The sequence below is a fragment of the Hemicordylus capensis genome, chromosome 16 (genome assembly GCF_027244095.1).
Source record: "Hemicordylus capensis ecotype Gifberg chromosome 16, rHemCap1.1.pri, whole genome shotgun sequence".
NCBI classification, from domain to species: domain Eukaryota; kingdom Metazoa; phylum Chordata; class Lepidosauria; order Squamata; family Cordylidae; genus Hemicordylus; species Hemicordylus capensis.
Genome location: NC_069672.1, coordinates 8,283,379 through 8,300,099, shown reverse-complemented (window position 1 = coordinate 8,300,099; position 16,721 = coordinate 8,283,379). Strand labels below are relative to the sequence as shown.

At 46.7% G+C, this 16,721-nt stretch overlaps 2 protein-coding genes across 2 annotated transcripts in view; both read left to right on the top strand.

Annotated features, from left to right (window-relative positions):
* LOC128338633 (zinc finger protein 91-like) overlaps positions 1-3,605 on the top strand; it is a 32,288-nt gene extending 28,683 nt beyond the window's left edge. Inside the window, exon 9 of the mRNA XM_053281353.1 lies at positions 660-3,605. Coding sequence (XP_053137328.1) covers positions 660-2,695 — 2,036 coding nt within the window. The 3' untranslated portion in view covers positions 2,696-3,605. The remainder of the gene's footprint in view (positions 1-659) is intronic.
* Positions 3,606-6,100: 2,495 nt separating this feature from the next.
* On the top strand, positions 6,101-15,776 carry LOC128338531 (zinc finger protein 160-like). The gene is made up of 3 exons (XM_053281126.1): positions 6,101-6,497; positions 8,569-8,617; positions 10,551-15,776. Exon 3 carries the CDS (start codon positions 10,710-10,712, stop codon positions 12,525-12,527), a length of 1,818 nt encoding a protein of 605 aa, XP_053137101.1. The 5' UTR covers positions 6,101-6,497; positions 8,569-8,617; positions 10,551-10,709; the 3' UTR covers positions 12,528-15,776.
* Positions 15,777-16,721: the final 945 nt, after the last annotated feature.

Here is a 16,721-nt window from a genome sequence, read left to right as displayed (position 1 = left end):
TAAGACCAAGGTTGGGGTGGGAAGAAGTGATCATTTGGTTGGGCAGGAGAGGTTTTGGCCCAGCTGCGAGATAGGACAAACCTGCCTTATGACTGGTTGTGCAAGCAAGCCTAGTAGTTACTGTCAGGCTAGAACCTGGAAGATCTGGGTTCAGGTACCCCCTCAGCAAGCAAGGGGGCTCATTGGATGGCTTTGTACCAAGCATCTCTGACTTCCTTCATCAGATTTTTTTGGAGGTTTAAGGGTGGGAAATTAATGCATTAAACAAAACTAAATCCTGAGGAGGTTCTTACTGACTGACCCTGAAGACATGATGCGGCCTCAGATGAGAACCAGCTCTAGGTTCATCTAAAACCAGCATCAGCCTCTGGCCTCTTGGTCAGGGCCTGAATGTGAATTTGCCCAGGCTAAGTGAGAGTGATTAAAGCCAGTCATTACTTGATGCTTCTCTGATGTCTTTCTTCAGCTTCAGGTCGCTGTCTAAGAGGGTCTTAAGACAGTTCAATTCACAGTATCTTCTCCATTCTTTCCTTAATAAAATCCAATAGCTTCTAACATTATCACGTAGCCTTCAAATATGCAAAAAGATGCCAGCCACTTGTTTGCAATTCCACCATTTCTTCTCACCCATTCTCCTGAATGTTCTTTTTCTATCCTAGGCTCTGACCAGTTTTCTCTCTTGGTTCCAGAAGGTGAAAGTTGGAAGGAGGAGGAAGAACCCAGTGGAGGCATTTTGGGAGGTACAAGATGGGGGGAAAGGGAACAACAGAGACGAAAAATGGGAGCAAAATGGAAGAAGAGGAATGGATCCTCCAATTCTCATCGTGGAATTCAACAAATAATGCAGAAAGCAAGAGAGAGAAGTATGGGCTCCCCACGTAGGAAAAGCTCCAGTTCAGAACCAACCTCTCAACCTCAGAGAGAAATGCAGGCAGGGGAGAAACTATATGGATGTTTGGAGTTTGGAAACAGCTTCAGCCAGAGTGGAGATCTTATTAAACACCATAGAACCCACACTGGGGAGAAAGCACATAAGTGCTTGGAGTGTGGAAAGAGCTTCCGCACAAATGGAAACCTTAGGTTACACCATAGAACCCACACTGGGGAGAAACCATATAAGTGCTTGGAGTGTGGAATGAACTTCCGCACGAGTGGAAACCTTAGGTTACACCATAGAACCCACACTGGGGAGAAACCACATAAGTGCTTGGAGTGTGGAATGAGCTTCAGCCAGAGGGGTAATCTTACTTTACACCGTAGAAAGCACACTGGGGAGAAACCACATAAGTGCATGGAATGTGGAAAGGACTTCCTTCACTGTGGAGTTCTTAATATACACTATAGAACCCACACTGGAGAAAAACCACATAAGTGCTCTGAGTGTGGAAAGAGCTTCCGCACAAGTGGAAACCTTACTTTACACCATAGAACTCACACTGGGGAGAAACCACATAAGTGCATGGAGTGTGGAAAGAGCTTCAGCCAGAGGGGTAATCTTACTAAACACTATAGAACTCACACTGGTGAGAAACCACATGAGTGCATGGAGTGTGGAAAGAGCTTCAGCACATGTGGAGCTCTAACTTTACACCATAGAACTCACACTGGGGAGAAACCACATGAGTGCATGGAGTGTGGAAAGAGCTTCAGCACATGTGGAGCTCTTACTTTACACCACAGAACTCACACTGGGGAGAAACCACATAAGTGCATGGAGTGTGGAAAGAGCTTCAGCACAAGTGTAGCTCTTACTGTACACCATAGAACTCACACTGGGGAGAAACCACATAAGTGCATGGAGTGTGGAAAGAGCTTCAGGAGAAATAGAGCTCTTATTTTACACAATACAACACACACTGGTATTAAACCACATGAATGTTTTCAATGTGGAAAGAACTTCAGCGAGAGGGCAGCTCTTAAATCACACCATAGAACTCACACTGGGGAAAAACCACATCAATGCTTGGAGTGTGGAAAGAGCTTCAGCATGAGTGGAAACCTTACTAGACATCATAGAACCCACACTGGGGAGAAACCACATAAATGCTTGGAGTGTGGAAAGAGCTTTGGTGACAGGGGAGCTCTTAAAACACACCATAGAACTCACACAGGGGAGAAACCACATAAATGCATGGAGTGTGGAAAGAGCTTCAGTACAAGTGGAGGTCTCACTTTACACCATAGAACTCACACTGGGGAGAAACCACATAAGTGCATGGAGTGTGGAAAGAGCTTCAGCACAATTGGAGGTCTTACTTCACACCATAGCACTCACACTGGGGAGAAAGCACATAAGTGCATGGAGTGCGGAAAGAGCTTTAGCACAAGTGTAGCTCTTACTGTACACCATAGAACTCACACTGGGGAGAAACCACATCAATGTTTCCAATGTGGAAAGAGCTTCAGCACAAGTGGAAACCTTAATATACACTATAGAAGCCACACTGGTGAGAAACCACATCATTGTTTGGAGTGTGGAAAGAGCTTCAGCAGAAGTGGAGCTCTTACTGTACACTATAGAACCCACACTGGGGAAAAACCTTATGAATGTTTGGTATGTGGAAAGCGCTTCAGCCAGAGTGGAGGACTAACTATACACCAGAGAATTCACACTGGGGAAGAACACAGGGATATGGGAAACTGCCATAGATTGAGTCAGGCCATAGGTCCTTTTTGTTCTATGTTGTCTACATAGACTGGCATTGGCTTCTCCAAGGTTGCAGGTAGGAATCTCTCTCTCAGCCCTATCTTGGAGATGCCAAGGAAGTAACTTGGAACCTAGATCCTCTTCCCAGAGTGGCTCCATCCCCTAAGGGGAATATCTTACAGTGCTCAAATGTCTAGTCTCCCTTTCATATGAAACCTGGGGAGACCCTGCTTAGCAAAAGATACAAGTCATGCTTGCCCCCAGAAGACCAGAGGAGAGCTCTTAAATCACACCACAGAACTCAAACTGGGGAGAGACCACATAAATGGTTTCACTCTGATCAGGGTGGTGTTCCATGGGTGGGGACTCCTGTGATTTCCCCATTGTCATGGACAGACCACCCTCTGGTTAAGTTTGGACTCACAGTCATACCCCACCTTCACAGGGGCGAGGGGCCCATTAGAATGGTCTGCCCAAAAAAGGTTATTGGATCCAATAGGATTCCAAGAAGCCTTGGAGGGATTTAGTGTTGACTCTGCTGGTGATCCTGTTGATGCCCTGGTGGAGAACTGGAACAGCAAACTCACCGGGGCAGTAGACATGATCACTCCTAAGCGTCCTCTCCGACATGCTTCAAAATTGGCCCCTTGGTATATAGAAGAACTACGGGGGGTTGGAAGCTGCAAGGTAGAATACTAGCGCGCAAGTGGAGGAAGACTCGACTCAAATCCGACAGATTACAACATAGAGCAAATTTGAAGAACTATGCTCCAGCAGTACGGGTGGCAAAGAAGCGATTCTTTTCAGTCTGTATTGGATCCACAAGTTCATGTCCAGAAGAGTTGTTCGGGGTTGTGGGAGGGCTAGTAAGTGCCCCTCTTCCCTTGAATCAGAATGTGGCCCCCTGTGACGTATTTAATGATTTTTGTGTGGATAAAATCTCTCTTATTTGGGCCGACTTGGATTTAGACCCCACAATTACTGCAGTGTCTGAACTGGAGGTGCACGGAACCGGCTGGCCCGGTCCGAATCCGAACCGGACTCAAACCTGACCAGACCAGTTCGGTCCGGCACCCCCTCAATGCCCCCCACACCCGGTTTGGTTCGGTCCGGGGGTGGGTTTGTGATTTTTTTAAAAAGTTTTTTTCAATTTTCTTTTTACCTTCTCCCCTTCGGGGGAGTTCCTTGGGGTGGTAGCAGAGTCTGTGGAGGTTCCCCTTACCCCCACCAGCCTCCGTTATCACCCCCTCTGGCCTGTTCGGCTGGTTCTTTGGCCTGTTCGGGCCTTCGTAGTTCAGCGTGCTGGCCATTTTCTGCTGCGCATGCGCAAATGGCCTCTGCAAGGCCCTGGGTCATGCCTGGCCTGACAGAAGCCATTTGTGCATGTGCGGCAGCGTCCAAAATGGCCACCGCGCTGAAACTATGGAGGCCTGAACAGGCTGAACAATCAGCCAAACGGGCCAGAGGGGGTGAGAATGGAGGCTGGAGGGGGGAGAGGAAAACTCCGTGGACCCTTCTGCCACCCCAAGGAACTCCCCCGAAGGGGAGAAGGTTAAAAATAATATTTTTAAAAAGTAAATAAATAAATAAATTCACGAACCCCCTGAACAGTCGGGGCGGGGTGGGGGGAGCGGTGTTCGGTCAGGGGTTGGACTGAACAGGGGGTGGTTCGGTTCGACTTTGGACCGTTGAAGCAAACCAGCTCGACGTCGAACGTCAAACCTGTCGAGCCGGTTCACACATCCCTGTATGTTACAATACAGAACACACACTGGGGAACAACCACATAACTGTCTGGCATGTGAAAGGAACTTCCACTGGATTGGGCAGCTTACTAGACATTCTAGAACCCACACTAGGCAGAAATACACATGAATGCTTGGAGTGTCAAAAGAGCTTCAGGAGGAAGACGAAGTTTACTGCAATAGAGCACACTCAGAGGGTAAAATTCATAAATATGAAGAGCTGGAGACAGACTTAATAATCTGCCTCACTGTAAAACAGAAAATCTTGAGAACTTGTTTCTTCTGATTCAACTTGCTTTCACCCTTGTTACCTTCTGAGGGAAATGGGACCCAGTGTTGACAGTTGTGTTGGGGGTCTGTTTTTGTGAATAAATGAGCATAATTGTTACCAAGTGGTTCATGAGCATGAGTGTTTCACAGCATACACTTTCTTTTCTTTGTCTCTGAATACATTTCTGTATTGGTCAGGGCAGACAATACTGAGCTGGATGGACCAAGGGTGTGGCTGAGTTTGGGAGCTTCATAAGTTCTTCCAGAGCACCCACAGCTCAGTGGAAGAGCACCTGCTTTGCATGGGGAAGGTGGCAGGTTCAATCCCTGGCAGCAGCTCCAGGTAGGGCTGTGCAACACCCCCAGCTAATAGCTTAGAGAGTTGCTGCCAGTGCATGTAGCAAGCAATATGGCAAGAATGTGTGGGTTGGAATCCACCCTCAGAACAATGCAACATAAGCTGAGAAATCAGGTTCTTGGGCAAAAACCTGCTCTTGAGAAATTCTTAGACATGAGTCCCCCGGTGTTGTTGGACTACAAGTCCCATCATTCCCTGCCACAACAGCCAAGTGCCACTGTGAGTGGAGTGTGTGTGTGTGTCACTGTCAGGAGCTTCCTCCTTTCCCCTCGACTCAACAGCCCAACTCCCAGTGCCTCCCGCACTCTGCATAGGTTGGCCCCACTGAGGCTGGGTTGTGCTGGAGGTGAGGTGCAAATCTTCCTTTGAGGAGTTGGCAGCCGCAATGGGAATCTACAACGGGAAAATTTCCCTACAACAGGGAAATACAGCAACTTTTTTTTGCAATGGACATATGATGTTATAGCACTTGATTGATTGATTAAGTGCCGTCAAGTCGGTGTCGACTCTTAGTGACACACAGATAGATTCTCTCCAGGATGATCGGTCTTCAGCTTGGCCTTGAAGGTCTCCCAGTGGAGCATTCATTGCTGTCGTCATCGAGTCCCTCCACCTTGCTGCTGGTCGTCCTCTTCTTCTCTTTCCTTCAACTTTTCCCAGCATTATGGACTTCTCAAGGGAGCTGGGTCTTCGCATCATGTGTCCAAAGTATGATAATTTGAGCCGGGTCCTTTGTGCCTCGAGTGAAAATCCTGGACTGATTTGTTCTAGGATCCATTTATTTATTTTCCTGGCTGCCCATGGGATCCTCAAAAGTCTTCTCCAGCACCCAAATTCAAAAGCGTCGATGCTTTTCCTATCTTGCTTCTTCAAAGCCTACTTTAGTGCTTCTAGCACTAAACAGCAGCGGGAAAACCCGAAACAGAGCTATCGATCGACAGATATTGATCTCCTTTCACCAAGCCTCCAGCTGCCTGCCTGATGACCACAGAGTGCCCCTTAAAGAGCGGCCAGGAAGCTGGGAGCTGCGGCATGGCCGCGCGCAGCCTCTCTGCTTCCTGCGCGATGCATTGTGGGATGCTGGAGGACCTCCTCGTCCACCAGCCCCCCAATGCCGTAAGCTGCACCGGTGCTCTAGCAACTGTTTGCATGCCTTGGGGAGGCGGAGAGGCTCCTGCCTGCCCACCCAGCCCCCCCCCCCCCGGGATTTGGAATAGCCCGAAGGGGAGCTGAGAGGAGGAGGAGGAAGCGAAGGGGGCTGGAGGGAGAGAGCAGGCAGGAGGCAGCCGCCTTGGCTGGGAAGAGAGAGAAGCAGCAGTTCCCTGCAGCTTCCCTCCCTCCTGGGAGTCTTTGGCTCAGCGCAAAAGGACCCCGTTGCATGAAACGTTGCCTGCGTTTTTACGCACACACTAATAATCCCGCGCTCAGCCCGGAAGACACGTTGCTGGTTGCTGAATGGCTTTGGATAAAGAGGAAGGTAAGGGAAACACTTATAGCAGCGATCTAGGGAAATGCTGAAAGGCATCATCTCACACTGCGCGGGAGGAGGCAATGGGGAACCCCTCCTGTATCCTTCCCAAAGACAACCACAGGGCTCTGTGGGTGCCAGCACATTGACTTGACGGCACACTTTACCTTTAAAGGAAAAGCAGGAGCCTGCTGGGGAAGGGGAGGAGGGATGGGGGGGTGTCTCCCTCCCAGTCTCCCTGTGGCATTTTCTGCAGTGAAAAATGTCCCTGCATGGCTGTGAGGAGCTCAGCCAGCAGCATCAAGCCCTGCAGGGTTTTTTGGTGTGGTGGGAGAGGGAAAGAAAAGAGGGCAGGGTTTTTTTGCAAAAGCTCTTTGCTTGCTCCCACCGCAGAAAGCTCTCAAAAAGCAGGCTGAGCTGGGGAAAGGGAAAGCTTTCTCCTTGCGATTCATCTTGAACTAGTAATTCTTTCCATTCTCCTCCTGTTTGCAAGAAGACAGAGGGACCAGTTCAGATCAGATACTACTTTTAAACGTATGTTTAGTGTATCTGTGGCTTTTTATACTCACTTGGGAAACAGATTCAGATGAACAGACTAATGTGGGTAGAGGGTATTCTTCCAATCACGTTTTATGTCTGGGGTCCACAACAGCCCTTTGGTAATTTCCCCAAAATTACCAAAAATCAAAACACAAACCAACCCTCAGTAGAGCAGAAAGGCTTATAGGCGTGGGGTGGAGACAAATAAACAAGCTTCTATTCTTTATATAATAATTTAAAACGTTTACTTTGAGAAAAACTAGTTCAATTTAAAGATATTTTTGTTTGTTTGTTTGTTTTTGCACAGCATAACTTAGATCACAAAACAGATCCCATAAGAGCATTCAGGATTTCAGGGGCAAGGAAAAGGTGTCTAAAGGGTTCTCTGCACAGGGACCTCTGCAGTTACCTTCCTCTCTTCTACTGGCTTGTTGGGCAGACTTTTGTCCTGGGCATGGCTCAGACCTGGGGCTCGATCCAGCCTGCAGCTTCTGTGATTCTAGCTCCGATTCTCTCTCTCTGCCTTCCAGAGGTGCTGGACTCCCAGGCCAAAGTCCACGGTGTTTACACCCCCCTGGGGACCCCCAAATCCTCTTTAGTCTGTCTCTAGTGGTGTGATTTCCACTGACCTGCACTGCGCCGGGCAGATGAGTGTGATTTGTGACCTGCGCCGGGTGTGACCTCTGCTTGAGAGACAGAGGGAGGAGTGGGGAAAGAAATAAGTGGGATGGGAATATGTTCAGTTGCATGTTGAAATGTTTCTGCTAATGCATTTTACCCACGTTTTGGTCGCGATCATGCCCAAAAACCTGACTAAGTGATTGCTTGTCTGCCATGGCATGGCAGGCACACTTGTGGGGAGGGGGGCTCCCAGTTATGCACTGTGCACTTGCGTGCTGCATTATTGGTATCTGACCCCTGGTGCTGCCGGGTGAGCGGCTGGGGAAGCCGCCCTACTTCTCTGTGACCGTCGGTGGGGATGTAAGCGCTTTCGGGCTTCCTCTCTGCCAAAGAGAGTAGCCCTTCTCGCCAAATGTGACAAGGGCTTCTGTGTGTCAATCCTTCACCCCCAACCTGACTGGGATCTCCCTGGGCAAAATGCTCTGTCAGAGACCTGAGGGGGAAATAAGGAGAGCTGGTCTTGTGGTAGCCAGCATGACTTGTCCCCATAGCTAAGCAGGGTCCACCCTGGTTGCATCTGTATGGGAGACTTGATGTGTGAGCACTGCAAGATCTTCCCCTCAGGGGATGAAGCCGCTCTGGGAAGAGCAGAAGGTTCCCAGTTCCCTCCCTGGCAGCATCTCCAAGACTGGGCTGAGAGAGATTCCTGCCTGCAACCTTGGAGAAGCTGCTGCCAGTCTGTGAAGACAATACTGAGCTAGATGGACCAATGGTCTAACTCAGTATATGGCAGTTTCCTATGTTTCCTAAATGGGGGGAGAGAAGTGATGGCAGAGGCTGTAAGTGGAGCTCTGGAAGATAGGAGACCAGCGGTGACACTTTAAGATTGTTGGGTAAAGTTGCTCCCTTTTTTTCACAGCAAAAAAAGTTGAAGCCTACTCCAGAGAAGAAGGAGGAAACCTGAGAAGGTAAGCAAGCTTTTATAACCCACCACCCCTTTTTCGAAAAAACTGGAGGAGTGGGATATTTCATTCATTCATTATCTATCTATTTATTTATTACATGTTATATCCTGCTCTTTCTCCAAGGAGCCCAGAGCAGTGTACTACATACTTCAGTTTCTCCTCACAACAACCCTGTGAAGTAGGCTAGGCTGAGAGAGAAGTGACTGGCCCAGAGTCACCCAGCAAGTCTCATGGCTGAATGGGGATTTGAACTCGGGTCTCCCCGGTCCTAGTCCAGCACTCTAACCACTACACCACGCTGGCTCACTCACTTTGTTTGGGGTTGAATATTTATTTATGATTTCACATATTTGTATACCACCCAAGACCTATGTCTGTGGGCGATTTACAATAAAACAATACAAACAAAAGAAAACAAAAAGGTTTAAAGTGTTGCAATAATTTAAAATCAAACACAAGGTTAAAAACTATTAAAATAGTGAGGTCACTCAGACTTTTTGATGGTGTTCTACCCAGGTTTGGGTGTTGTGTGTGTTCCCAATTTTCGGTTGTGTGGAAGCGAGGTAGGAGGAAAAGCTACCCAGGATTTCCTCCTACCTTGCTTCCACACAACTGAAAGTTGGGAGCACACACAACTCCCAAACCCGGGTACAACACAGTTTTTGATTGTGTGATTGACCTCCTTATCTAATAAAAAGCCGAGTGAACAGATGCGTCTTAACTGCCTTTTAAAACATTGTCAGAGATGGGGAGGCTCTTATTTCAAGAGGGAGTGCATTCCTCATGGCAGCAATGGAAAAGGCCCGTCCCTGAGTAGTCACCAGAAAGGCCGGTGCAACTGCAGACGAACCTCTCCTGATGATCTCAATGGGCGGTGGGGTTCGTGGCGAAGAAGACTTGTCTTTAAAAGCCTTTGGGGGTAACATCAGTTAAATAGGCTTCAGGTTTTTCTTTGTAAAAACTTTAATTTTTGCTTCCCTTTAAATTTGCTTCTCAGTTTACATGCGCAGTAGTGGAGAGCATGTGGCTGGTAGTCAACAGAAATATGCATGTTACATATGCCATGCATAGGCCATGCCCCTTGCCTCAACCCCCCTCCGACGCTGACAGAGGGTGCATGGTGGTGCACACTGCCAGCTGTATCTTGTTCCTGGACGACCTGTTTGTCATCTATGCTGCTGCCAATAGCATTAGGAACAGCTCTTACTGCCAGCATTTGGAATAGCACCGCCTGGCAGGTGGAAGGATTTAGCCCAATAATTCAGTACACTCCTTACATAAATGTTTCATGTTGTCCGAAATGCAACAGGGTCTAAACTTAAGGCCAGAAATTCTTCTCCCTCTCCCATATTATTATTATTATTATTATTATTATTATTATTATTATTATTATTAACAACAACAACTGAAGGGAAATCTAGGACCAGCAAGCGGAAGTATTATTTTCACACAATGCATAATCAACTTGTGGAATTCTCTGCCACAAGATGTGGTGATAGCCAACAACCTGGATGACTTTAATTGGGGCTTGGATAACTTCATGGAGGAGAGGTCTATCAATGGCTACTAGTCGGAGGGCTGTGGGCCACCTCCAGCCTCAAAGGCAGGATGCCTCTGAGTACCAGCTGCACGGGAGTAACAGCTGGAGAGAGGGCATGCCCTCAATTTCTGCTGTAGGCTTCCAGTGGCATTGGGTGGACCACTGTGTGAAACAGGATGCTGGACTAGATGGGCCTTAGGCCCGATCCAGCAGGACTGTTCTTATGTTCTTATGTTCAGATCTAAAGAGTTTCCATTCTTTCCTTAATTTTAGTCCAGTAGCTTTTAGCATCAAATATGGAAAAAAGTCAGCCTCTTGTTTGCATTTCCACCATTTCTTCTCATACAGGCTCCTTTTGCATCTCAGGCCTTGACAAGTTTTCACTCTTCACTCCAGCAGGAGGTAGTTCTGAGAGGCAGAGAGTGGAAAAACCCAGTGGAGGATTGTTGGGAGATTCCAGAAGGAAAAAAGAGGGAAGATAAAAGACTAAAAATTCGAGCAAATTGGAACAATAGGAATGGATAGCCCGATACGCAATGTGGAATCAAAAAAATAATGCAGAGAGAAAGAGAAAGAAGCCTGTACTCTCCGCATATGAAATGTTTAAGACCTGAATCAAGCTCTGAACCTCAGTGGCAAATGCACACAGGTGAGAAACTACATGAATGTTTGGCGTGTGGAAAGAGCTTCAGCACAAGGGGAAAGCTTACTGTACACCATAGAACACACACTGGGGAGAAACCACATAAATGCTTGGAGTGTGGAAAGAGCTTCAGTACAAGTGGAGCTCTTATTGTACACCATAGAATGCACACTGGGGAGAAACCACATAAATGCTTGGAGTGTGGAAAGAGATTCAGTAGGAGGGAACACCTTTGTGCACACCATAGAACACACACTGGGGAGAAACCACATAAATGCTTGGAGTGTGGAAAGAGCTTCAGCCAGAGAGGAAATCTTTCCTTACACCATAGAACCCACACTGGGGAGAAACCACATAAATGTTTGGAGTGTGGAAAGAGCTTCAGCAAGAGTGGACATCTTGCCTTACACCATAGAACCCACACAGGGGAGAAACCACATAAATGCTTAGATTGTGGAAAGAACTTCCGCCAGAGTGGAGCACTTGCTGTACACCAGAGAATCCACACTGGGGAGAAACCATATAAATGCTTGGAGTGTGGAAAGAACTTCAGCGAGAGGGGAGCTCTTAAATCACACTATAGAACCCACACTGGGGAGAAACCACATACATGTTTGGAATGTGGAAAGAGCTTCAGCATGAGTGGAGGGCTTACTTCACACCAAAGAATCCACACTGGGGAGAAACCACATAAATGCCTGGAGTGTGGAAAGAGCTTTAGAACAAGTAGACATCTTACTATACACCACCGAACACATACTGGGGAGAAGCCACATACATGCTTGGAGTGTGGAAAGAGCTTCAGGCAGATTGGAGCTCTTACTGCACACCATAGAACTCACACTGGGGAGAAACCACATAAATGTTTGGAGTGTGGAAAGAGCTTCAGCCAGAGGGGTAATCTAACTTTACACTATAGGATCCACACTGGGGAGAAACCACATAAATGCTTGGAATGTGGGAAGAGCTTCATTAAAAGTGAACATCTTACTATACACCATAGAACTCACACCGGAGAGAAAGCACATAAATGCTTGGAGTGTGGGAAGAGCTTCAGCCAGAGAGGAAATCTTACTATACACTATAGAACCCACACTGGGGAGAAACCATACAAATGCTTATTGTGTGGGAAGAGCTTCAGTGAAAGTCAAAAACTTACTATACACAATAGAATCCACACTGGAGAGAAACCACATAAATGCTTGGAGTGTGGAAGGAGCTTCGTCCAGTTTAGAGATCTTACTATACACCATAGAACCCACACTGGGGAGAAACCACATAAATGTTTGGAGTGTGGAAAGAGCTTCAGTACAAGTGGAGCTCTTTCTGTGCACCATAGAACCCACACTGGAGAGAAACCACATAAATGCTTGCAGTGCGGAAAGAGCTTTAGAACAAGTAACCATCTTACTATACACCATAGAACTCACACTGGGGAGAAACCACATCAGTGCTTGGAGTGTGGAAAGAGCTTTAGCACAAGTGGAGATCTCAATAAACACCATAGAATCCACACTGGGGAGAAACCATTCAAATGCTTAGAGTGTGGAAAGAGTTTCAGCATGAGTGGACATCTTAATAGACACCATAGAACCCACACGGGGGATAAACCCCCTAAATGTTTGAAGTGGGAAGAGTTTCAGCCAGAGTGGAGCCCTTTCTGTGAAGCACAGGACCCACACTGGAGAGAAAGCCCATCAATGCTTGGAGTGTGGAAAGAGCCTCAATAGATGGGCATACTTTACTGTATACCAAAAAACTCATATTGGATTAGAAAGAATCCATAAACATATTTGGAGTCTGTAAAGAGTGACTGTGGAACTTGAGATCTTTTACCAGAAGAGCTTTCTCCACTATCCTCATGATGACCAGTTCAGTGTGTTTTTAACTCTCTCTTAGTCTATACTCATCTTAATTATACAAGAGACCTGGTGATGGCACATAATATGGCCAAATCGACTCATTCTTCAGGCATATCTAGGGTCTACGGCTCCTTGGGAGGTCCAGTAATCCATGTGTCTTAAAAATATATGTATGAGGGAAACAAGTGAAGATTATCTCTTCCTCCCTTGTTCATTTGGCACATTTGAGGGAGATGATGAAGGGGTCACTCTTGCATGGATGTTTGGAATGGGGGTGGCCCCAGATGCTAGTTCTTCATCCTCTTCTCAACCATGCATCAGAAAACTCCTGGGGCAGAGAGGGATGAACCAACCAATGGTCCTAAATTCTGAGAAGGTGGATGCTTCTCCGACATTATAAGAGATAGTTGCCCCCAGAGCAACACCCTCCCATTCTTAGGCAACTGGCAAGAGCATGGAGTGAGAGAGGAAATGGAGAGATTAGACTAGATTTAGATTAAATTTATTATGGTGTGACATGGGGAGGGGGGGAGAAACACTAGAAACAAGGGTTTTTTGGTTACAGACACTCCAGTACAGCAGATAGCTTATATCACATCCATCTCTATCTCTATATATAATTCTCCTAAACATACCCATCACTGATCCCATGTGTGGCAGCTCTCACGAGAGTTTGCAAGCAGCTGCCTGGATAGCGACGGGGAAGGGAACAGTCATGGTGGCCAAGCAGGTGGCTGGTGGGCTGGAGGAGGAGGCTGGCTGGCTGGCCGGCCAGCTGCTGGGAGGAGGGGGCGGGCAATGGCAGCTGGTGAGAGGGGGGCCGGCTGACTGGCCAGCTGAAAATAAGGGCCAGCAGTGGAGAGGGAATACAACTGAGGCAAACTAGAGGCACAGATGTTCTCTGCCTAGCCCAGCTAGTTTACAATATTATGGATACACTAAACCAGGCCTGCACAACATGAAGGCCGGATCAGGCCTGCACAACGTAAGGCCTGGGGGCTGGATCAGGCCTGCACAACATAAGTCTTGGGGGTGGGATCTGGCCCACAGGGATCTTTTTACTGGTCCCCAGGAAGTTTTTAACACAAGGCTTTTTAGAGTCCTTTAACTGGCATCTCCTTCAGAATCGAGGGTGTGTTCACATATTGGACAGCTCTACCCTGAAGTCCTGAATTGTGTTTGAAGAGATCTCCCCAATTGGTTGCAAATCTCCCTGGTATGTGAATGCACACCCTCCATTCCAGAGAAGATGCAAGCTAGAGGGATTTAAAAGCCCTGCGTGAAAACCTTGCTGGTTCCAATGGCTTCTCTGATGTTCCTCCACCAAGCCATTTCCTTTATACCTGGAAAGGGCCCTGATGGTGTGGGGGAATGGACATGAACCCCCAGATGGAAAGATGACAGGCACCCCGCTGGAGTAACCTAACCCAGAAGAAACCTCCAGGGACTTTTCAGCCTCAACTTCCAGAAGTGGGGTGATCAGGAGAAGATCAGACCAGGAAGACTCCCTCCTTACAATCTAATCTTCTCCTGATCACCCTGATGTGTTTAGAAAACCAAAGAAACTCCATGTTTGCCCAGAATACCACATTCTAACTCAAAGTAACCCCAGCTGAGCTCAGGGACATTACTGCCTCTCATGATCAACGTCATTATCTCTCTCCACTAAATTGTATCTAAGGAAACTTGGTTCTCACAGGATTCTCACTGTTCTTTGCTGACAATTAAGAAAACAGGATGTAACCAAATAAGGAGTGATCACCAGATGAACAATGAATCATTCGCATGTGTACTAGATACTTAGTCCACCATTTTGTTGCCACGTATACTATGTCTAGGGTATCAGCATCATTCAGATTTTTTGTATAAATGTAAGATGCACCTATAACCAATATGTAATCAGTTTGAGAGCGTAAAGCCCTCTGATTACCTGTTGCAACTGCAGTGCAATAAATTGCCTCAAAAGAGATTCTGAATGAGTCTGTTTGATTGGCTAAAAGGCGGACCCAAGGACGAACCGAATTCACATCAACCCCACTTCTGGAAGTTGAGGCTGGAAAGTCCCTGGAGGTTTCTTCTGGGTTAGGTCACTCCAATGGGGTGCCCGTCATCTTTCCATGTGGGGATTCATGTCCATTTTCCCACATCATCAAGGCCCTTTCCAGATTAACCCCTACAACAGTGTCACAACCTATCTGCTAATTGTGTTTCCTTACTTCCTGTGTTGTGACACCACAGTCCCAACGCTGTCAGCAGGGTGCCATTAACATTTTGGAGGCCTTGTTTCCGATTTTACCACTGCGATTTAGTGCTATACTGTATGTCTATTGCAAAAAAGTAGCTGCATTTTCCCGTTGTAGGGAAAATTTCCCATTGTAGATTCTGGGGATCAGCTTCAATTCAATCCTGCCAAACCAAAGCATTTTACCACAGTTGTAGCAGGTAATCTGGAAAGCCCCCCGGAGACACTTTCTTTATGCCATGGGGAGGAGGCTGGCTTGGTTTCTCATCCATCCCAAATAGCTGGTATGAAACTTGCATGATTTTTTCATTCACCCAGACATTCAGCCAAGGGCTTCTTTACTTACTTTACTTATTCATTCACTTGTTATTGACTGATACAAAGCAAACATCTCTTACTGTGACATTTTGCTTCTGGCTGTTCAAAGTTAAGCAAAAGTGTGTGCGGCATCTGCCTTGTCATTTAGCAAAAAGCAGGCTTCTAACTTTTGAGGCCTGGAGCAAAATTCGGCTTAGCATAACCAGCTTCTTAACATTACTATGGTCGCCCAAATCAGTTATTCCCTTCTTCAACACTAACCAACACACTTGGTTCAGAAGAAGAGGAGTACCTCTGATAAGGTGAAATGGAAAATATTTTGGAGATGATTTTTTTAAAGCAACTCCTCCAATTACTTATGTTAGAAATATCACATGTGCATAGTTTGTGTAACATGGAGGTTCTTTGTATTTGTTTCTGTATGTGTATTCATAATTCTATGAAGTGTGGTTTATTGTATTTCTGTATAATCTGTGATGTAACATATCTTTTTAAATTATTGTTTTTGTATCTGGATGTAATAATGGAAACGTAACAGGTATTCTATATAGTTTGAATCTTCAATTAAAAAAATATGTTTCCACTAACCAACACACAGACATAGGAAGCTGCCATATACTGAGTCAGACCATTGGTCTATCTAGCTCAGGATTGTCTACACAGACTGGCAGCGGCTTCTCCAAGGTTGCAGGCAGGAATCTCTCTCAGCCCTGTCTTGGAGAAGCCAGAGAGGGAACTTGAAACCTTATGCTCTTCCCTGAGCGGCTCCATCCTCTGAGGGGAATATCTTATAGGGATGTGCACGGAACCGCAGGTGTATGTTTCGACGCCGGCGGGAATGCCACTTTAAGAGTGGGGGAGGGTGCATTTACCCCTCCCGCTGCTTTGACAACTGATGATTGACAACTCTCTAGATTCCAAACTCTCCAGCTCACCCAAAACAAAATGTTAAACTGGCCAAAACAGCACAACTTCTAAATAGGATTACAAAATAAGCACGCAAAGGAGATATCTGGCAAGCTCGCAAACAAGTCTGAGAATGGAAGCAGCGTTCCCTCAAGTATTGCCTGCTAGCCTGGCTCCAACAGAGCACACTGACACTCTAGCACATCAGAAAACAGCACCCATCAGAAAGGCTCAGTGAAATATGTGGGGGTAGTGGAAACTGATAGGGTATTGGAAACTGACAGTCTAGTCCATTTGAAATTGACAGGGATTGGAAACTGAGTCTAGTCCATTTGAAATTGACAGGATATTGGAAACTGACAGTCTAGTCCATTCGAAAACAGCACCCATCAGAAAAGCTAATCTTGGTGAAATGGGGGGGGGGGTGTTAGTGGAAGCTGATAGGGTTTCAAATACTGACTAGGGATTTGCACAAAAAGTGTGTGTGTGTGTGTGTGTGTGAGAGACAAATTCCACTAATGATTGCATTCAATATGAATGGGCAGCTGTGTGGTCAGCTGTCGAGCTTCTGTACACTGCAAAACATGTTCAGCCCG

Excerpts from the sequence above, each read along its gene's own strand:
- LOC128338531 (XM_053281126.1), top strand. The coding sequence starts at position 10,710 with ATGCAGAGAGAAAGAGAAAGAAGCCTGTACTCTCCGCATATGAAATGT.